Below are 22,878 nucleotides of genomic sequence, written 5' to 3'. Positions count from 1 at the left end.
ATGTTGTGCCCTCCCGAGACCTTGGCACCAGCCAGCGAACGGGCTTGTCGGTGCCAACTTTGGCCGCCGTGCCGTCGTCCCGGAACGGGTTTGGCTTCCCTGAGCAGGGGACCCTCTGCGTCCTCAGGCAGCAGGAAGAAATCCCTCCCATCAAGCACCGCTTTACAACGGCGCCTCTTAAATTCCTACGAGGATAAAAAGCAACGACTTTGTCTGGTTAGTTTGCTCTTCTAAGTCTGGACATTGTTTTCCTCTTCTCATGGTGGTTGCAGCTATGTAGTGTTTGTACAGTGTGAAAGCTACATTGGCATGCACTTGGGAGACACGACTTTTCTGTCTTCTTTTCCAGCCCCATTTGCTTCGAGATGATCGAGGAGGCACACATGACGAAGTGGTGGACACAGTTTTTGGTAAGTGTCAGTTGGTAGGGATAGTTGTTTCACAGTAGAGGATTTTAAAGGGGATAGTTCTTCTTTTTTGGTGTTTATTCTGAAGTGGGGGTGTATGAGGCATTTCTGTGTAGTCAGTGTATTGCAAACAGTAGATGTCAGTCTGCTTGCCCCACAGTTTGGAGAAGCAGGCTGGTGTCTGACGCAGAAGCTAAGCAATGTACTGCATTGGATGGGGTCCGCAACAAATTGTATTTGAGCCACCTAAAAAAAAAGGGTCCCACCCAAATCAAACAAATCAGTCTAAAAGTTTTCTATATTTAGAGTATTTTCACTGCTTTGTCTTTAGGTTGATAAACATTCTCGTTTTCACTAAGAAAGTCTGGATACATCCATGGAGGCAGGCTTCGTTTCATTCCTATGAGAGCTGGTCATTGACACATGAAGCAAAAAAAAACGAGATATCAATAACATAATCTAACATAACAAAACAATAATTTTCTGGATCATGTCGATGTAATGTACCTTATGTGTGCATCAACGTTTTGATATGCCAATCTTGTACATGTCTTAATTTCCTGCCAACTTTTAGAGTGTGAAAATCATGTCTAAAAAAAAACAGCATGCAGGTTTTGCAAGGATGTAATTGTGGTTACTTTTGTCCATTATAAAATGTGTGTGAACCCTGATTTGAACAAATGATGCAACAAATGGATAAATTAAGAACATGCACAAAGTAACAACTTTTGTACTGGCATTTTAGCACTTCCAGCACACTTGTAAGGGTCGACAGTTTATCAGCCTGGCTGATTATTAGGGCTGATATTTGGCATTTTGCCAATTATCTGTGGCGTTGTTTTATTTTAGTGATAGCTGATCAAATTAATTTATTAAAAAGTGCAAAGAAGGTGTCAGCATGAGAGGAACTTTTACTTTGTAAAATTTCAGGGAGCTATTTTTTTTTTTTAAAGTTTTTACTTAAATTTATTTTAAAGACTTGCTGGGAACTTGCTTTAAATAATGGTTTAAAGTCTCAGTTTTTGATTAAACATTTGCTAAAAGCATTTAAACAAAGTTTTGTATTGGAGTTGGTTATATTCCAAATTTATAAATTTCGGCAGAAATAGAGTATTTTCATTTTTATTGTAAACGCATATCGGTTTCCAAATATTGGTTATCGGTCTTAGCTACTACTATAAATCCGTAGCGGTATTGGCCCTAAAAAAAACAATATCAGTCGACCTCAAACAACTTGACTTAATTGCTAGTGAGACTCATACTCTACCAGTGTTATTTTGTCCTCATATTTGTGCTGTTTCAGTTATGGCCACAACATTCAGTTTGTTTTCTCCCTCCTGCAGTTTCAAGTGCATCCGACAGAAGTCTTGAGGACAGCAACAGGTGTCCAAAGTGTAACTATATCGTCGACAACGTGGATCAGCTTTACCCAAACTTTCTTGGTAGGTACTTTGTGTTACAATGTCGAAGTGCGTTTACGTCAAAGGCGTTGTTCAGGTCTTTTCTGCTTTCACAGATGCTCAGAAAGCAAATGGAAGGGGCCACAGATCACACAGATTTACATATCAAGACACAGTTAGCATAGCAACTGTTGCATACAACATGATGGTCTTAGAATTCCATCATTAGATTTAATATTTGGCATTTATGTAGCTTGTCACAAAGTAAAAGGGAGATGTATATTTTAAATACGTTTGAAGTTAATTGAAGCTAAAAATAGTTAGCAAAAGCATGAACACTCTATGTGTTATCAATAAATATTTGATCACGCTACAGTCATGCTACGAAAGTACACTGAAAGTAAAATGGCCGCCCATTATGGTAACAAAACTGGTAAGTTATAGCGTTGTCTCTGATGTTTATATCACAACTTAGGTGTGTCTCTCTCATTGCTTTACTGTTGAAGTCACACACTGGTCTTGTTTCGGTCATATACTTATGAAGCGTTTCCACCTTTTTCATTTACACCCCCCCCACCACTTACTTCACCCCATGTCCCAATCTTCCAGTAAATGAGCTGATCCTTAAACAGAAACAAAGGTCGGAGGAGAAGAGACTACAATTGGATCACCCTGTAAGTACAACACATGCATCCTGTAACTGCTTTGTTTCTTTCTACCTGAGAATCCTGTAAAACTCACACACCTGTTTGCTTACTAGAGAAGTCTGTTACTTCTAACTGACCGGTGTCTCTGACCCTCAGAATGGGTCAAGGTGGCAGGTGTTCCAGGACGTGTTGAGTCCTGACCAGGAGAACTTGGACCTGGCAAATGTCAATCTGATGCTGGAGCTTCTGGTCCAGAAGAAGAAGCAGTTGGAGGCAGTAAGTAACAGTATGAGAGTGATCACACGTGCTTTTCGTTGTCTTTGATCTGCAGCCTAGCTGCTTAGCTTCACACATGGCTGGACAATACTCCATGACAGAAGGTGTAATAATAGTGATTTTCTGTGTCACAGGTGACTCAGAACCTGTTATATTAAAGGAGGATGACACAGAGTCACACACCAAATGCAAGGATCACACATGGTGATAGGGATTAATCGTTAATGAGTTAACTCTGACCACAGTGAAGTGACCACAATGATTGCAGCAGATCCATGCCAGTGTGTTACACTGAGAAGTAGGTGATGCACTGAACCCAGGGTATCTGCAGATTTTAAAAAGTCTTTCAGAGGTCCCTTTCAAAATGCCCCTTTTAACCCTAATACTACTACTGCTACTAATAATAATGCTGATGATTATTTGTATAGCACCTGTCATACATAAAATGTTGCTCAAAGTGCTTTACATGTGAGAGTGCTAGAAATTAAAACCTAGCAATATATAGAAATGCATATATATTTATAAATACAAAATGGATTTTTATTAAAAAATATATAATATCTATATATATATATATATATATATATATATATAATAAATGTTATAAAATCATTTTACAGCATATGTATACTGTAATATATTTTAAATATCATGGTCAAAGGTCTTGATTTTTTTTTTTTTTCTCTCTGCAGTAGATGGTTGTACCGATGCAACATATGAACTAGTAGGGACATGTATTATACATATATGTACCAACAGCCCTTTATAGAAAATCAATATGTGGTGACAAAAGGCAATATCACAATCAATAAATGTGTGGGATACCCTGAAGTACATGCATTTATTGATATTTATATCACATACCTCTAAGCTGTAACAATATCTTGTAGGTTTGCAATCAGTTACATTTCGGAAAATGCATGATGGATCAACCAATTCAAAAAAAAAATCAGTTTTTAGTAAAAAAAACACTTACCTAGTCAGTGAGGTTCTTAGCTACTGTACCAAGCAGTAGTAACAGTGTTTGGCACTTCACAAAAAGGACTGAACAGCCTCCAGGGTTCACAGTCGATTTTGCACATGGGAGTTTTCTAGAGGGGTGTTAATTCTCTCTATGTGGTGATAAAAGGTCTTGAAAAACTCTTACATTTAATTTGATAAACCCTGGAATCCGGGGTCAGAACTGTCACTACACACCAGGAAGACCCCTCTCTCTGCAGCCCTGCAAAGGATACATTTTGGACCATAACCAATAATTTTGACAGTAAGAAATATTTTCAATAAATATAAAACTTAAAATAAGACAACAGAAACACATCCCACTGTGGTGTCTCACACCATGCTCTGTTTCCACCACCCTTCTCCTGCTCTGTCAGTTAGTTGTGTAAATTAGGTCATTTTGAGACAATAAGATCCTGTTGGGTTTTTTTTAAGTTTATAGTGTGTCATGTTGTTATCCGGCATTGCGTTGTGTAGAGTGATGCAGCTGAAAAAATATGATTCAACTCAGGCAGCTTTTGACTGATTATTTGAATCATCAGTGTTTATGTGGGAGAGCTAGTCTTGTGAATGGGGTCATAATAGAGCGGGGAATTACATCTTCCATCAGTTGTAGATGTATCTAAAAAGTTACTTTAGGCTGGATTTAAATATGCGCGTTGACTGGATTACAGCAGTGAAACCTGGTTGACTTTTCTCTGTCTGAATGGCCAAGAACATCCCCTTTTTCTCGTCTTGACAATGCTTGTGATTTGAAAACAATTTACAGGAAAAGAGAAGTAGGAGCCACAACCTATCCTGTTGACTTGTGTCCTGTCACATCAGCAATATCTCTAAGTGACAGCAGCAACAGAGATTGAAAATCCAAACCAGTTTTGAAATTTAGTTGCCTCAAATGTGAGGTAAAATTTCACTGAGTATCTTCTTCTGAACTGCAAACAGTCACTGTGGGATTATTGATGAGCACTGCATTGTTTATATTATTAAGTCTTCCAGAGGGAACTACATACCACCTTTGTCTTTCTCTCTGTCCAACACGTCTATATTTCTTTCTCCTTCACACACACACACACACACACACACACACACACACAAGCACATGCATATCTGTGTATTTGCCTGTCGCTGGTAGCAAGTAGGGATGATAACCATTAATCGACGATCAATTAATCGGTTGTTAAGAATTTAATCGAGGTATGTGAAATTTGATCGATTAATCTATAGGCTGTGCAATAACGTCAAAGTATATGCAATATGTTGCTGTGAGCTTTAGGGAAAAGATTAATTTGCTATTTTCCTCATTTTTTTGTGTGTGTTTTTTTTTTTTTTTTTTCGATCAATTGATAGTTAATTTTACCAATATTGGATTAAGTGGGACATTGCATTACAAAAATCATGTTTGAGTCAGGTTCTTAGAAACACTCATGAACGGAAATTCCCTTCAGCTCTTCTTTCTTTGTGTTTGTTCATGACACATTCGTCTGTAGACGACTCTTGACATATTTCCACTGATCCTTTCCTCCCTCATAGTTGTTCATCAAACCTTGAGTCTACACTAGTCTGTTGTCTCTCTCTCAAATGTCCTCTCCATTCCTTCTATTGATTTAATTCTCAGTCAATTCAGAGTGCAATGACTTGAAAGCAGGGGAGTAATGAAACATTTTTGCAGATGTCAACCATGGATGAAGTTATCAAGGCCCTGTTGAATCTTCTAGTAGAGTTCAGCCTGTAAACTACTCGTATATACTTGAACTTCCTGCAGTCTGAACCCACTTGATGTGAGCACACAAGAAACAAAAGAATATATTTGGCAGCTACTCTTGCTACATGGTCAGTCATGACATTACTTACAGGAAGTAAAAAAAACAGTAATCTGGGTTTGATTTGGCATCACACTTCTTCAGCTATGGTTTGTGGAAAGTACTTAGTAGCAGTCGACAGATATTTGTTTTTCAGGGCCAATACGATAAAGATTATTAGTAATAAATGAGACTGATAGCGACAATTTGAACTGATATACAGTATTGTGCAATCTTAGGCCACCATAGATTTTTTTGTCTTAGAAAAGTTGTAATTCGGACATAATATATACATTTATTGCTTAGTCTTTTTATGAAGATACAAAAAAATACAGAGAGCATGTACAATGTTTTAAAACAGCAAAAAAGTCAAAACAAAAGGCTTCTTCTGACTGAAGTCAATATTTAGTGTGAAACATGGAATCATACAACCATCATACTGCTTCCAAGGGAGGATTCTCATTTTCCGTATTAAATAAAGCAACCAGGTCAAATATTTGCCATCTATTAAACTGCTGGTACTACTGCTCTCTGGTGCTACCTTCTACTCCTTTGATTCCATGTCATTCCTCTCATATTTCCTTCAATTAATGTGGTGGCTGTGATTCAGATGCCAAATATGACGTGTAAGGTCGGGTCAACCAGTTCATCTTCCTGCTAGAATTGTTCGTCTCGCCAGTAGGCCTCAGCGGCTGCTCATATTTCTCTTGCAGGTTATGTTCTTGATACATTTTTGTTGGTGCATCTTCTCTTTTGAGCCAAATTATTTGCCCCAGGGCATATTTGATTTTTTTAGTTTTTTACCTGATTGGTTTTGGTGTGATCAGTGAGAAATTTTAGATCTATATGTCAAGATGGCTTTTGGTGGCTGAATGAAATACACACTCTCTCAAAAAAAATTTTTTTTTTCCCCCAAATGTTTGTTTGACCATGTAATCTGCACAAGCAGTATAGATGACAGGGAATACTGGCCTCTATTACTTATGTACAGTATATATACACACAGAACTGATGTAAACAAACCTTTAAGACTTTCAGAAACCTTACTGGTTTTACTCACTGTGGTAAACAAGTTTGCTTGAATGTTGTTGTTGGGGTTTCACAGAGGATTTTTGCCTTTAAAGCAGACTTTGATGGATATATCTGCAGTGGATGTTGAAGCTTACCTTCCTTGGTATTTTCATTAGTTGAGACCGCATAAAGAAATGGCCAAATACGAGCATCAATCCAAAATATGACTTGACTTCCTGTTCTCGGTTCATTTTGTTATGCTAGACATTCAAAGCATGAGAAACTTCCAGCCACATTTGTCAGAAAGCATCTCCCAACACCCATAAACCCTCGAGTTCTGGATTGAAGTTGAATTGAATAACATACTTGCTTCTAATAAATTAAGCCCAGTTTTGATCATTCTTTTCGACACAACAGAGCTTTAGTTGGCAACACGTTCAAATGGAAGTGACAGGGATGGAAAGAGAGAGAGAATATTGTATTCCAGTAAAAATACTGCAACTTTAAGGAAATTGCCCTCAAGAAAAGTAAAAATACTTATACAAAAATGCACATTTACCAGATAAAAGTGAAAAGATGGTCAGTTAAACTGCACTTTGAGTAAATGTTGACAATGAAAATAAAACAGACACGTAGAAGGAGCAGAGCTTTAGTGTTCAATCTGCTTTTCCCGCTGGCAAGTAAAATGTTTTTACATGATGTTATTATTTCTATTCAGAGGATAAGCAAAGGTATTCTGCAGCTTCACTTGTGGTTTTGTGAGATGATGTTTGATGTCTGTCTCTCCTGCAGGAATCGCAGGCAGCTCAGAGACAGATCCTCATGGAGTTCCTTAAAGAGGCCCGGAGAAACAAAAGAGAGGTACTGTTTGTCAGATATTTGCAAGTGCCCATGTTGTTTATCCTCATATGCTATGCCCTGAAGAAATCTAATATAATTTACTTCATGTTCTTCTGTTGGCCTAAAATTAAATTCAGCATACTGAAGACCACATGTACTTGGAGGTTCTTTTAATTGAGTTTGAGACATGAACATACACATAAGCAATTTAACACATTTGTTTTTTACCCCCAACCCTGGCAAAATAAGAAAAAAAATAAAATAAAATAAATGGGAAAGAAAAGAACAAATTGCAGCATTGCATAGTTTTCTATACAATAACAAATGACTCAAAATGATGAGTTTTGTTAGGTATCCTTGATTGTAATTAGAACAGCCTAGATTGTAATGGCATGGATCTAAAAGTAGCAGATTTGTCATTCTGTGAGCTCTACCTCGGTATAGTATATAAAAAAAAAAAGGTTTTAAGATTTGTAATGCAGTTTTTGCCAAATTCCTACTCTACCTGTGTTGTTTAACTTAACCCTTTAAAACTTGGAACATCACTTAAAACTTGGAACATCACATATATATATATATATATATATATATATATATATAATATATAAAGGAAATCAAACCAAATGCTCAGGTTTTAAAGGACTAAAAATAGTAACATCAAACACATTTTTACCTTTTTTTGTTGCCTGGAGTAAATTTTAGTCATCTTCATCATTTGTTGTGTTCTGATTTCAGAATGATGATGACAGTTTGAGAACAATTAGATACTAAATAGGATGTAGGCTTTACAGGATGATAATTTTCCTCAGCAACTGGCACGTTTACTCAAATTATGTATAGATTTTTAGCCATACTATTATCTCATATTGAAAAATAATGCATATGGCATTGTAAAGGGAAAGTTTCCTTCAGGACCATGCCCATGGACCCCCAGAATGAGCTGAGTCTCGAATAGTTACAGCATCTGTCACCACCCCTGATTGTACTGCTGTACAAAGAACAATGCAGTTTTCAAGTAAAAATTTAAAAAAAAGAAAATAAAAATCTATATTCCCTGAAATCCTTTTGAAAACTGTCCACATGCAGGCATATTTATCTGTGTTTTTTGCTCTGCCAACAGCAACTAGAGCAACTACAGAAAGAGCTCAACTTCCTTGAAGATGACATCAAGCGTGTTGAGGTAAAGTAACAGAAAGGTAGAGGAGCACAAATAAATATTGTTAGACGGCAACAAGTGGAGCCGCTCGTCATCACGGCTTTCAACAGACTAAACATCTTGTTTCTGTGTCATTTTCCAGGAAATGAGTGGGTTGTACTGTCCAGTGATGGAGGCAGAGTGCACGGTGCCTAATGTTGAGGCTCCCTCACCAGCACCCAGGTTCAACTCACCTTTGTACACACAGTTCAACCAACTACATTCAGCTTCTGTTGTTTACCAGAATAGAAACGCTCTCTCAGCACAGATGGCCCTCACTGATGAAAATGTTCTGCCTGTTTCTCTTAATAATAAGTACTTTATCTACATGAAGCAGTTGCTTATCAACATGATGTTATGGGCTCCTGTATTGCCGTACAGTGTGCCTTATATGTCTGTAAATCTATTTGTTTATTTGTTTGTCGAGTAGCTGCAGCAGTATTATTGAGCCACCAGACTACAGCCAGCCTCCAGGATTTGGTGGAACAACCCAGGTAAGTAAGAAACACACATGCTGTTTGTTCAGTCGCCTTTAAATTTCTAACCCCCTTTGAAAGTCACATCTTGTTTCTTCATCTTGTGATATGACTTGTAAACTTGTGTATCTCTTTTTAACCCTTGAAACCTGAGCAAATTGGCCTAATTTAAAAAAAATGAGAAGAAGGAGCAACGCAAGAAGATCATAAAAAACAAAAAACAAAATAATGATGTGAATATTAGTAAAAACAAAAAAAGAAAAAACTAAATAACTAAGAAAATAACAAAAAAACAAGGTAAAACAAAACTTTGATAAGGTGCTTAAAATATAACAGTTCAGTATTAAATTTTAAACATGTAGTTATGATAATAAAAAATATAGTTTTTCCCTAGAAATCTACTCATTTCTTGCAATTTTTGGAACATGTCTTACCAAGGTGCTCATAGTCTCCCCTATGTTTTTGAAAGAAATCACACCATTTAGTGTTCAAACGTTTAAATACTTGTGAAAGGCTCTGAAAGCAGCACAAGCAACGTGATGTTGTTCCAGGTTTTAAAGGGTTAAACAGGTTTTATAATATTAAGGCCATTGGTTTTGCCTCCAAAGCAATAAGATAATGTTACGTTTTTGTACACGAGATCTCATAAGTTTTGAGAGATAGTGTTGGTTGGAATGTTTATTTTACCGTCAAAATAAATGTAATTCTTTTCAAATCGAAAACTATAAATTCGTTTTTAACCAGGGTTCCCATAGTCATGGAGAACCTGGAAAAGTCATGGAATTTCAAAATGTTTTCCAGTCTTGGAAAAGTCCTTAAAGTTTAAGAAAAAGTTATTGAATTATTAACCCTTTGAAATCTGAGCAAATTGGCTCAATTTCTTTCAAAAATGGGAAGAAGGCAATGAGCAAATCTATCAGAAGAAACTGCCCAAAAATTAGCAAGAAATAAGTAAAAAAGTACAAGAAATTTACCTATAAATTAGCGAAAATAAAAAAAACAAAAAAAGTTTTCAATTTACAATTATGATCATTCTAGTTTTTCTGGATTTTTTTCTACATTTATTCTACATTTACTAAATCTACTAATGTCTTGCAATATGCTAGACATTTCTTGCCAAGTTGGTCATTGCCATTTTCCCATGTTTTTGAAAAAAATCAAAACAATTTGCGCAGGGCTCAAAGTACTTGTGAAAGGCCTCTGAACGATGACGATTTAAGTTTCAAATTATTAAAAGTTCTTGAAAAGTCATTGAATTTTGGTTGTATGTTATGAAATTGTTACAGTAATCTGCTGTGGATTACCTTCCAAGTAATGTAACATAACAGCAAATTTATTTCTGTAGCTAAAAAAGTAACTATGGCTCCTTGAAAAGTCATGGAAAAGTTTTCAAATTTTGTCCTGTTTCACATAATAAATGTGAATATGACTTCGGCACTGACTTGATTGTACTCAAACAATTTTATTTTTTTCCAGGGTAAAAGACAGACCTGGTACAACAGCACCCTGGCGTCAAGGAGGAAGAGGCTGACCGCTCATTTTGAGGATCTGGAGCAGTGCTACTTCTCCAACAAAATGTCACGAATCACAGGTAGGCATTGTCACCGTTTGCTTTTGAAACCAAACTTGTACCTTGAATTCAGTACCGGCACCCTACTGAAGTTTTTTTTTTGCGGTACTTTCTGTGTCTGTAATAACAGAAAAATGTAATTTCAGGTATAAAATTAAGTCCAAAATCCTCTATTTAAAGATGCAGTTTTTATTTTGAACATTTTACAATTTATGGTATCATATTTTCTTAGCAAAACGCTCCAGGTGAATTCTAAGCACCTACTGGTAAGCTGTGATGCGATTTATATGTCTAGGGCTTTTATTGTGAAAGGTAAGAATTGAAGGAGAGAAGCTGTATCAGCTGCTGTTGACAGTGTGGGAAGCTTTAAGAGTTTAACATCTTGGTTTTAGACTATGCTATACTATCCGCTGTGTCATTATTTTATTACCCTCATATGTGTTTATTTATAACATTATACACACTTATCAATATAAAACCTCTTTCTTATCTGCCCCCACAACTTCCAGTCTGTCACAGTTGAGCTACAGTTTTAGCTCTATCAGGCCGTTAAATTGGGCTACTGTCCTTGTCCCAGTATACAAGCACAGGGAAAGAATCTGTTTATTAATGGAAGTAGTTTACGTAGTTGCTACAGGCCGATATTATCTATGCTGTCTATGATATAGCTTGCATCACAATCATAACTTTTTATTTACAGTACCTCTGGGGTAGAAAACCCCATGTACTGCGTCATGGACATACAGTCAGACAGTGCTGAGCAAACTCTGCCTTCATTGATTAGCTTTAAGCCATCTAAAAAAAAATCAATATCAATTTAAGTTTATGCTATATTTAGAATATTTTCACCAATTTGTCTGGCTGTACGACAGCCTTTACCAATGGGGATTTTAAGCCATTATATCAAAAACTCCATTAAGAAAAACATTCATTTTACTCCACTGAACGGCAGGTTTGCTGCTGCCTCCACCTGCTGTTGTAGAAGTTAAAGGTAAAGAAGAACAAATAATCAAATAGTGTTCGCTTATTGATTATTTTAGGTGGCTAAAATATGTTTTGCTGCGGCCGAGTCCACAGCAGTACATCACTTAGCTTTCATGCTGGTGTTGTGGGACTGCACTTTATCTATAGAGAAGGGGGGTGGATGGAGTGTGACTTTTTTATTTAAAATGAATTTAAAATACTACTTTTTCAAGTTGTATGTCCCTTACCCAAGCCAAAATTAAAAACACAAGTCAGTCCAATTTCAGTCGGACTAACATGTAAACATGTATTTTAAAAGTCCAGTTTTAGTCGGACTAACGCAATAATTCGACTTTTTCTAATGTCACGTAAACGCACTGACTGTGACTTGAACGAACTCCAGGGGTGACAGGGTCTCTCTTACTCTCTCACCCAGATGCATTGTCAGGTACCAGAATTTGGCACCAATTGATTTCATATGAATTTTAGTACTGACGTTATTTGGCCAACACCCTTAAAAGAGTTCATAAAGCAACTCTAACCCTAGGTCCAAATCCTGCAGTAAATGGGGGCCTTATTCATTCTCAGAACAAAAGCAATTTGTCTAGAAACATCTGTAGGCAGCTACGTATCTGCTGTTTGATTCTGTGCATCACTGCAGAAACTGGACCACACTTCCATGAAGGACGGCATGAGGAAGCTTCAGCTCTTAGAAGTGGGTATTCACATCACATGGTGGATGGATGGCAGCATCTGCCTCGGCCCTGTGTTATTGCTGAAGTTACTGTTTCCTAAAATGAAAACCACATTTACTGAAAATTTCACTGCTTGCTATTGAAAAGATTGTGTTTCTGATTAAAAAAAAAAAAAAAAAAAATCAGAGACACAAAGCAGACACCAGACACACAGTACAAAAGATCTTTATTTTTGTTTATTGTATAACTTTGAAAAAAACTTACCACTTTTAACCCTTTGAAACCTGGATCAGCGTAATTTTTCCTCTACTGCAATCAGACACCTTTCACTAGTATTTAAATGTGCAAATTGGTTTGAACTCTTATTGAAAGATGGAAAAAAAGGAACTGAGCAACTTGGCATATATATTTCTTACATTTATTATTTATTTATTAATTTTATTTATTAAAAAACCTTTTTTGAGGTCATTCCCTTCTTTTTATTATTATTATTTGTATTGCCATGTTTTCTTTAATTTTTAGGTTTGTTTGTATGTTCTGTATCTTTTTTTTTTTGTTGATTTCTTTCAGGCTTGTGTTTATTTTTATTTGTTTTACTAATTTCTTGCTCAGTTTTGGGTAATTTCTTCTGAAGTTGCTCATTGCCTTCTTCCCATCTTTTTGAAATAAATTAAGCCGATTTCCTCAGGTTTCAAAGGGTTTCATATGATATAAGGCTTCTTTAACATTCACTGTGGCTATATTTTAAGTTTTTTTTTCATAACATGCAATATATGGTTCATATTCCCATTCCTCCTTGTGAACAGTATTTTAATGGTGTGTCTATTATGTCCAGATGAAGGCAGAAACCTGAACCAGCTGGATGATTTTATGGAGTGTCTGTCTAAGTTTACCCGCTATAACTCTGTGCGACCGCTCGCCACCCTCTCCTACGCCAGTGACCTCTATAACGGCTCCAGTATCGTCTCCAGGTACAAAAAGGAAAAAATGTGTTTTAGTCTTATAAATCTTGTATAGAATTGGCTTTATGATATTTTTTTATTCATTATAATGAGTCGCAGATGCATTTTCTAACAGTGTAATCTTAATCATCCCACTCACATCGACTGTATTCTCACCTGTGTTTCAGTATTGAGTTTGACCGAGACTGTGACTACTTTGCCATCGCCGGTGTGACAAAGAAGATCAAGGTGTTTGAGTACGGCACAGTGATCCAGGATGCAGTGGACATCCACTACCCTGTCAATGAGATGACCTGCAATTCCAAAATCAGGTAGGAGAAATCATTTCTGCCCAAACATAAAGGGAAAAGCAGTCGTTTTCAGATCCTTCAGCGCAGCCTTTAGAGTGGTTCTGATCTGCTTTTCACACATATTTGTGCACACATTCAAAAACAGTACTGATGATATTTTCCCCCCACAGCATTTGCATTCGTCATTCAAATAAAATGTACTCTTATGTGCACATGGTGTGACAGAAAACACCAGACATTTCATGACACATAATAGCAGTGCAAAGGAAAAAAGAATATTTCTGTTTTTGTTTGGGCATGAGTTGTGTTGTTGTGCAGGCCTCTGCAGGTCAAATTTTTGTTTCAGATTTGTAAAACCCTAACATACCAAATCAAAATCTTTCTAGAAAGCAAAGTCAGAGTCAAAAGAAATCATCAATAAAGTAGGCCTGCACAGCATTTTTTTTAAATTGTCATTGTGATTCCACCCTGAGTGACAAAACACATCTTGAAATACTTGAGTATTGCATTTTTTAACATCGTAACAACATGTTAAATTATGTTCTGTCTGCAGCCGCTATTTTAAAACTCTTGCTTGAGTTTATCTCTGTGTTTTGTGTTGGATACATCATAGAAGTGTTACACTGCTGGAAAGACGGTCTTTTCACAAATTAGGCTGTCTATGCAGTGGAAAGACGCAAATACTTAAAAAATGTTGCTCTGTCTCTATCCTCTTCTATAGTCTTTGTGTTGATGGTGGTGGGCAAGGCAACAGAAATGATGGAGTACAATATGCAGTTCGAGTAACAGCCTGCAAAGATCTGCTGGAGGAAATGCGTCATTCAGCAGATTTCAGCTGAGCAAAGAGTTCAGGCTGCTGTTTAGATAAGAGTTAACCACAGTTTATTTACACATACTACACACACTGTTATCACTCAAAGCTGGTTAAAAAAATCAGCAAAATATCCCTTTAAGTATCTTCTCTCCCCCACAAAAGGGCTTCCTTAATGATGGCTTTAGAGGATTTTTCGTGTGTAAAAATGATGTTACAATCCCGTTGTAATCTGTGAAAGTACGTTTACATGATGTTAGAGAAAGTGGAATAATTGTATTAGTGCAACCAAACTGGACCTGTAAAATACATGTGAATGTGTTCGTCTGACTGAAATTGGACTAAACTGAATTTCTTGAAAATGGGACTAACACACTCAGATAATGCGACTGGAAGGCAAGCTATTCCTTCATGTAAACACCTCAGTCTGACTAACTGGACTAGGTAATCTGCGCATGCTCGTAGTCGCCGTGCCGGCTTCCCACGGTGGTAACGGACTGTCCGTTACTAATGAGGGGGGAAGGAGTGCTGCAAAATGGGTAAAGCACTAAAAACATGTAAGCACTGAAGAGGGTCTTGTGTTTTTTATTTTGGCTTAGGTGAGGGACGTACAACTTGAAAAGGCAGTATGTTATTTTTAGTTTAAATGAAAAAGTCCCTCCCCATCCTCTGAAAAATAAAGTACAGTCCCACAACACCGGCAGGGAAGCAAAGGGATGTCCTGCTGTGGACGGGGCTGCAGCAAAACATATTTTAGCCACCTAAAAAAAAATCAATACCAGTATAAGTGTACACTATATTTAAATATGCTCTTCGTTCCATAATAGTTAAAGGAGACAGGGGAGGGGATTTGATTCCCGTTAAGGAAGGAAAGCCCTTCACAAGAGGAAGAAGAGTTTAGATTCTTTTTCTTTTCCCATTTAACGAAATTGCTTTAACTTTCCAGAAGTTTTACATAAGACAGTTTGTTCATCACATTTAATATGTTTATGGTGATATTCAACAACTTAATTGCATAATTTCCTCATATGGTGCAGCCCTAGATTGAAACAGGTATTAAGAACAAATTACTTACTGTGACAAATTGTGAAATTAGATCTTAAAGTAAAAGTGATCCCGACCCTGTCTGTTGTAGCTGTATCAGCTGGAGCAGCTATCACAAAAACCTTCTGGCCAGCAGCGACTATGAGGGCACCGTCATCCTGTGGGATGGATTCACCGGCCAGAGGTCCAAAGTCTACCAGGTATGATACTCAGGTCTTACATCACTTTGTTAAGGGTTCAGTCTCCATTCTTCATTTGAATTCTCAGTACTGGTGAATTACAGTTTTGACTGCATGGCTCACTCACTAAATTTAGGCACTTTACTGATAATGTTTCTTCCACTGTTGTTGTATTCTATCTATGCGTGTCATGTTTAATATGTATGCGTATGCGCGTATGTGTAAATTCAGTGGGACGTTTATATATACGTGTATGTACTATATATATGTAGATTGATATGTTTGTATATCTGTAAGTGTGTGAGTGTATCTATATATGTGAGATGAAGTTCTTAAATTAATTAACTGATTAGATGAAAAGTGGTAGGAAATAATAAGTTTATACTTAAAATGCGAATTTGTTTTTGCCTTTTTAAAATGTTTTCATTGACATTTTTGTATGAGTTATTATCCATTTTGTGTTATTATCATTTTGTTTGATTTTGTATCTTTTTCTATTTGTGTGGTTTACATGATCAAAATGAATATCTATCTTTTCAGGAACACGAAAAAAGGTGTTGGAGCGTTGACTTCAATCTGATGGACCCTAAACTGTTAGCCTCCGGTTCTGATGATGCTAAAGGTAACTGAAATATGATTTTTCTGTAAGTCATCCTTTTATAATTCCAGCTCATGATGAAATTTTCTCGCGTGTTTTTGTTATTTTAGTGAAGTTATGGTCAACCAATCTTGACAACTCAGTGGCCAGCATCGAGGCCAAGGCCAACGTCTGCTGCGTGAAATTCAGCCCCACCTCCAGGTATCACCTGGCCTTCGGCTGTGCGGGTAAGAATTGGTTTTCCGGTTTCAAGTTTGAGATTTCTCTTGTCTTCGTCCTGTTAAGACTCTACTGTTGGTAGAGGACAAAATCATATATGCAAACATGTAATTATTGTAATCTGTGCAATTGTCTATAGACTACGTTTCACCAACATGTCCCGTATGCATACAAGCAGCTGATTTTATTCCAGATGTTAAAAGTCCATTGGGTAAACAATGAGATAAAAATGTGTCTCCTGTAAATCACAGGCAAAGAAACTTGCGCTCTGACAGGGTGCACACACCTCACAACACTGCTTTTTGTCCTTGTGAACCCCCAAATTTATTCTGTGGTTTCACAGACTCTGGTGGTCCAGACAAACTTCTGAAAACTTAATTTGCTACTTTCCCAAAGGAGAAATAAGAATCTGAAATATTCTCTTGTACACAGAGACAATCCTTTGAGTGACTAGCGTTGGATGAGCCAAGCAGCACAGAACCCTCTGTGTTATCCAGCGGTGAATTGCCCCGGCTTATTTACTCCATTCCCCGTGTCTCTGAGGTCCAAGTCTGTGAAAGGAAACCCCTCCTTGACCTTGAAGCTGTTGGTTTACTGTCTGGAGCAAAGCTCAGACATTAGAGTCAAAGCCAGCAGGCACAGTGTAGCGTTCATTCAAAAACAAGAACTGATGGAGAACACATCGCTTGTAAGAGTGGGAAAAACAAATGCATTGCACCATCACTTGAGCGGGGCGGCGTGCCTCGGTGGTTACTTGATATGACTGACGCTGAGAGTATTTTCCAGTTATCAAGGACACCAGCTGAGCAGCCTCGCATACAACAGCCCCTCCCCTCTCTCTTCTTCGGTGTTCCCTCCTATATGATTGCATCTCTTTTTCTTTTTTTATTTGCTCACAGACCACTGTGTCCACTACTATGATCTACGGAACACTAAGCAGCCAATCATGGTGTTCAAAGGCCACAGGAAGGCTGTGTCCTACGCCAAGTTTGTCAACGGCGAGGAAATTGTTTCAGCGTAAGTCAGTTCAGTCTCATTTTTAGCAGTACTGTGCCGTCATATTTTTGAGTGTACAAGAGTCATATCAAGAAATCCCGAGTTTCATAATATATATATGTTTTTTAAATTTCCAGTTTATTTATCCTCTGCAAAGACACTCTTACACTATCTACTATATATGATGGGTGTCTACAGGTCCCTAAAAATTTTAAGATGTCCTAAATTTACTAAATATTAGACCATGAAGTACTTCAATAGTCTTATTTTTTATTAACATTTGATCTATTTTTATGAATCCTTTTTTTTAATTTCTTTTTGTCAAAATCATAAATATTGAATATTCATTAATTTCCAGCACCTCGTGAAAATAGCATGTATTTCTGCCAAATATGTTAAAAAAAATGTCATCAGGTGGAAAATAGTAAAAATGACAAATTCCAAGGCAAAAGCCCAGAATGACACCCAGAAATAATAGAATGCATGTTTTTATGCTTTGATGGCTGTGGGATCAAAAGTTGCAGTTTGAATGGCGCATTTATTTATTTTTTTGCCACTAAACAGTATGAATGTACCAATTTTGTTTATACTGTGTATTTTAGGCTTAATGTAGGCGCTAAGCTGGAAATTCCAGGATCAAACAAAATACACATATGCATGAACACAGCCAAATTTTTAAAAAAAGAAGAATGAAAAGTGCATTAAATGCACCAAACAGTTCCTAAGGGTTCAAAGTCATTAAATTTAGGTGTCTGATACCTGTAGACACCCTGTTTACTGATTCCAGATTTACAGGCTAAAAAGTCAGTAAATACCTTTCAGTTCTTGACTCACTGTAAATTTGCGCTCTTTCAGTTCAACAGACAGCCAGCTGAAGCTGTGGAACGTCAACAAACCTCACTGCCTGCGATCCTTCAAGGGTCACATCAATGAGAAGAACTTTGTAGGCCTGGCCTCCAATGGAGACTATGTTGCCTGTGGTAAGAATCCCTTCCAAATTACTGAAAGACTAGACTAATTCTGATACTTATACCCACCCCTTATATTATGTGCTCAGCCATGCAGGGGCATCACTGCAAGAAAAGCACCACTGTACCACAAAATCTAAGTGTTTATTATGTATTTCCCTCTTATTACTCAGCATGTGCAAATATCAATCTTAAAGTGGTCATAATCTTTATAGAACATCAACTTTTTGTGTTTGTAAAGGCAGTGAAAACAACTCCCTGTACCTGTACTACAAAGGACTTTCTAAGACACTGTTAACATTCAAGTTTGACACAGTGAAGAGTGTCCTGGACAAGGACAAGAAGGAGGACGACACCAATGAGTTTGTCAGTGCTGTCTGCTGGAGAGCTCTGCCAGATGGAGTGAGTTCACCTCTTTGTTTCACTATTGTTGTTGTATGTTCATTTTACATGTTCTGATAATTTTTATAAATGCTATATTAGAAGGTCAGTCACCAAAATTGCTTTCATTTTGTCAGCTATTTTGTTATATATAGTTTTAGTCTAGTGTCAAATGTCCCTGTCCCTTATGTTATGTTATTTTTTATTGTATTACATTAACATTCGGTCAATTTTTAGTTGGCTACAAGTAAAACAGTAGTTTTAGTTAATGAAAACTATTAACGTTTTCATCCTTTGCACTCATCACAGGCATATGAGTAACGCATTCACATTCACTTTGTCTTATTCCACTGGACAAAGAGAATCCTATTTTTATGTCACATTTAGTTTTTAAAAACTGTAATATTGTCGTACAGGTGAGATATATCCATGGTTAACTATGTTGTGTCTCATTAATGATACTTTGTTTTTTTCAGGAGTCAAATGTACTGATTGCAGCAAACAGTCAAGGAACAATCAAGGTTTGTGTTTTGAAAGTTATCCATAAAACACGTTAGTAAGCACAGTCTTACTGCATCAAGTGTTAGACTGTTGTGAAGATGTGATGTCTAATTAGAGCTGAGACAATCTGCCAGTTGACAGAAAACTCTAAATGCAATGCCTTTGACATTTGTTAGTACGTTACTAAAGTTAGTAACAGTTAGTAACAGTTAGTATGTTATATAGACAATAGTCGGTATGTAAAATGTAGGTTCTGGATGCTTTGAGTTCACAAAAAAAGCCATGCAGCTTTATTAAGTGACAGAAATTTCAAAACCAAACTACATCAAATCAAAGTGATCTGCATAACAAGATAGCACCAGTGATCAGGGGAAAAGAGTGTATTAATGTGTTTTAGTTTCACTGTGTGGTGAAACTGTTGTTTTGGGGGCTACAAGTCCACTCTGCAGTTGGACTTGTGGCCCCACTTGTACATTTCATGTGTTGAGTCTATACAGTGGTGCAGGGATGACTTTTTTTGTAACTCAAGCTGGCCCCCTTGTCAAAAAGTCTATGGGATTTTTTCATTGGAATTTGGAGTACTGCCAAAAATAAGCCGTATGGCAAACAAAAGTTTATCTTAGGTACACAATTTTGTTCAGCAAGATAATTTTGACAATTCAACAAATCATTTTTGTGATCAAATCTTTTTATTCACACCAAAGAAGAAGGAATTGATAATGGCATACAGTGTCAGTTAGATATTATTATTATTATTATTATTATTGTTGTTATTATTACCATCTTCCCTTACCCACCAACAGAACCTGGACAACTCTAAAGCTAAAAAGACAAAAACAGCAACAAGTTTTCAGTTTAATTCAGTTTCCTGAATTTGGCTTTAATTTTCTCAGCTGCCACATGCTGAGACATAATATTCTCTTGTTTTGCATTGTGAATGCGACTGTGGATATTTTCAAATAATTAACATCAAGGAATAAGACAACGATGTGAAATGCAAAGTGTGTGAGGTGGCTTCCATCTTACTGCAATAGATATTATAATCAATCAATCACTTTAACGCGTAAACGCAATCAGCAGAAGTAAAAAGCTTTTAAAAAAACTACACCATGGTGGCATAACTTCAGTGTCACTGCCACTGAGCTTGATGACGGTTATTATCTCCGACAACCTCTGTAGTCTCATTTAGCCACTTATTAGCAATCACCACTTTTTAAGATGCTTAAAACCTCCAAATTTCACAGGTGGGCAGTTTGCTGACGCAATTTATAACTGTAGAAAATCTCTTAAGCTTGAGTTAACTACAGATCTTATTTCAAATATCAGACCAAAAACCCATTGACTTCAAGATGAGGAAACTGAAGTGCTGAAATGCTAACTGATTTCTAGGTTTAAGGACTCATTCTTGTGGTACTCTACAGCGTATATATTGTAATTTTTTATAAGAGGTAATATCAAAGTAAAAGCAAGAAAGTGATAAATTAAAGCTGAAATAAATGTCTTTTTTGGCTTTTATTTTGAAATAATCTCAAATAAATGAAGTATATTCCCTGTTGGCTTAACACAAGAGATGGCAACATGAGTGTGAAAAATGTGAGTGTGAATGTTGTTAGCTGAGGAGTATATAGATATATGGTAGTGCACAGAACAGAGCAAAGCGGATTTTCCAGCATTGTGTCCCATTATGACGCAGTCTGTAATATTGGACTTCAAATTTTCCGCCACGTGGCACTTTTGTTACCTATCAAAGCACTTTTTTTTAACTCTTTGTTTCCAGTGACAGTGAGCTACAGATAACACCACAGGTTTTTTTTCCCCCCTCCATACAGGTACTTGAGCTCGTCTGAAGGCCAACCACATCATCAGTGTGCGATGGAACGACCATCAGCCTCTTTGTTTGTCAGAGGATCAGTCTGGCGCAGGGAGAGCCCAGGCTGCCTGCTGAACTTGGATATCCGACGACAGTTGGAGAGCCGAAATAAACTGAACCTGTCTTATTTTAATGAGCTACAGCCGAAAGACTCTGGATCAAGTGCATCAGTATAGCAGGAGAAGATGTGCTGTCATTTTACAGCAAAGACACGAGGACTGAGCTCGGGCACAAATGGAACAAAAGACTATAGAAAGTATTTTAGTTTTTGGTTGTTGTTTTTTTTTTCTCAGTGAAGTTATATCGGCTACAATAGGACGCCTCTTTATGGTTTTAGGTCAAATCAAAACTTGTACCTTTTTTTAAAATCAAGCTGTCGCACTCAAGGCTACTACAGCCAGCCAAATGCTACTAGTGTGATGCATTTTTTTTTTCCTTTTTAAGGCCAAAGCACAAACAAAATGACATGCAAAAATAATGTCTTCACATGAAGCTTTTAACCCCTCCCCTTCATTGTTTGTCAACCACCTGTTTTTTTCTCCCGTTTATGTGTAGTTTTTTGTGTTTTTCAGATTGGGAGAAACCAGTTTTAATAAATATGACTTGAATTTCATTCTGTCAAGCGTATTGTCAGTTCCTTTTCCAGCTTACGAGTGTAGAATGTGAGATAACGTATGGAAGTCAAGGAAGACTCATGAATCATGGAAATATTGAGAAAGTGATATTTCTGTTTCTGCTGGAACTAAATAAGATTTGACATGTATGTCTGTGATCACAGCGATTCTTGTGTAATTTAAGGCACTGATCTGCAATGCCACATCAAACTGGATAATTGTTTTCTACACGTACACGAGCTGTTTGTTGGTTGTTGAAAAATGAGAACCTCACAATCAGATTTAGTTCTTTTACAGTAGCAATGGAATTACTCTTCACATACTGTAGGTTGAAACATCTGCATTTTTAACTTCACGCCAACTGCTGTCAGTTTCTGTGGAGGGGTGATCCATGTTGACAACAGTGACATCATAAGGATTTGGTAAAAACACCACCAAGACCTACCTATTTTATGATAACTGAGTGAGAGAGGTGTTTTGTATTTGTATAACTGAATAAATTATTTCGAAACAATTTTGTCGCGTTTGTCATGCTTTCATCACATATTTTTGGCTTTTAAAGCATTTTTTACTGATGGTAATGGGTATTATATGGGACCTTTGAACCTGCTGTGAAATTGTAATCCATTATTTTTTTAGGTATCAGCTGAAATACTGTGGAGCCACTAAATGTGAAATTTATTCCTGGTTGTGCTTCATGTGTGACGCCTATTAATGCAAGTGCCTTTTTCACGATGGCTGTTTTACTCTGGAAATTTTGGCTGTCCTGATAAACGATGTAAACAAAAGTTTAGTGGTGTCAATGGTGCAACAGGACACTGTTCTTTATTATAATGAAACAAATATATGAACAAAGTTTCAGAGAGAAATGTCAAAATAGTAAATGAAATAAATTAAATGAGATACTGCCAATTTTTAAAAAAGAATTTCACAGTAAGCATTTTGTTTCTTAATTACTCATCAATCTGTTTATTATTAAAGGCCTCAAGATTGTATCAGCAATTACCAGATTTGTTCTTAAACTGTATGTAACATCTTATTCTGTAGCTTGCCTTTTCCAAATCAATAAGCAAATCTAAGGGCTAATAGGAAAAGGATGAGGGGATGAGAAAAAGACACTGCACTTTTAGGTAATGATGATGATGATGATGATAACTTCATATAGCA

General features: G+C 36.8%; 1 protein-coding gene across 1 annotated transcript; it reads left to right on the top strand.

Moving 5' to 3' along the window:
* Window positions 1-22,225, top strand: cop1 (COP1 E3 ubiquitin ligase). The gene is made up of 21 exons (XM_042498335.1): window positions 1-216; window positions 350-410; window positions 1,751-1,849; window positions 2,417-2,481; window positions 2,611-2,730; window positions 7,332-7,400; window positions 8,500-8,559; window positions 8,678-8,757; window positions 9,005-9,068; window positions 10,527-10,641; window positions 12,245-12,298; window positions 13,114-13,249; window positions 13,408-13,551; window positions 15,477-15,585; window positions 16,105-16,186; window positions 16,273-16,389; window positions 17,281-17,398; window positions 18,233-18,357; window positions 18,587-18,747; window positions 19,203-19,247; window positions 21,057-22,225. Exons 1-21 carry the CDS (start codon window positions 1-3, stop codon window positions 21,072-21,074), a joined length of 2,058 nt encoding a protein of 685 aa, XP_042354269.1. The 3' UTR covers window positions 21,075-22,225.
* The last annotated feature ends 653 nt before the right edge of the window (window positions 22,226-22,878 follow it).

This window comes from Plectropomus leopardus, chromosome 12 (assembly GCF_008729295.1).
Source record: "Plectropomus leopardus isolate mb chromosome 12, YSFRI_Pleo_2.0, whole genome shotgun sequence".
NCBI classification, from domain to species: Eukaryota; Metazoa; Chordata; class Actinopteri; order Perciformes; family Serranidae; genus Plectropomus; species Plectropomus leopardus.
This window is presented reverse-complemented; position numbering and strand designations above follow the sequence as displayed.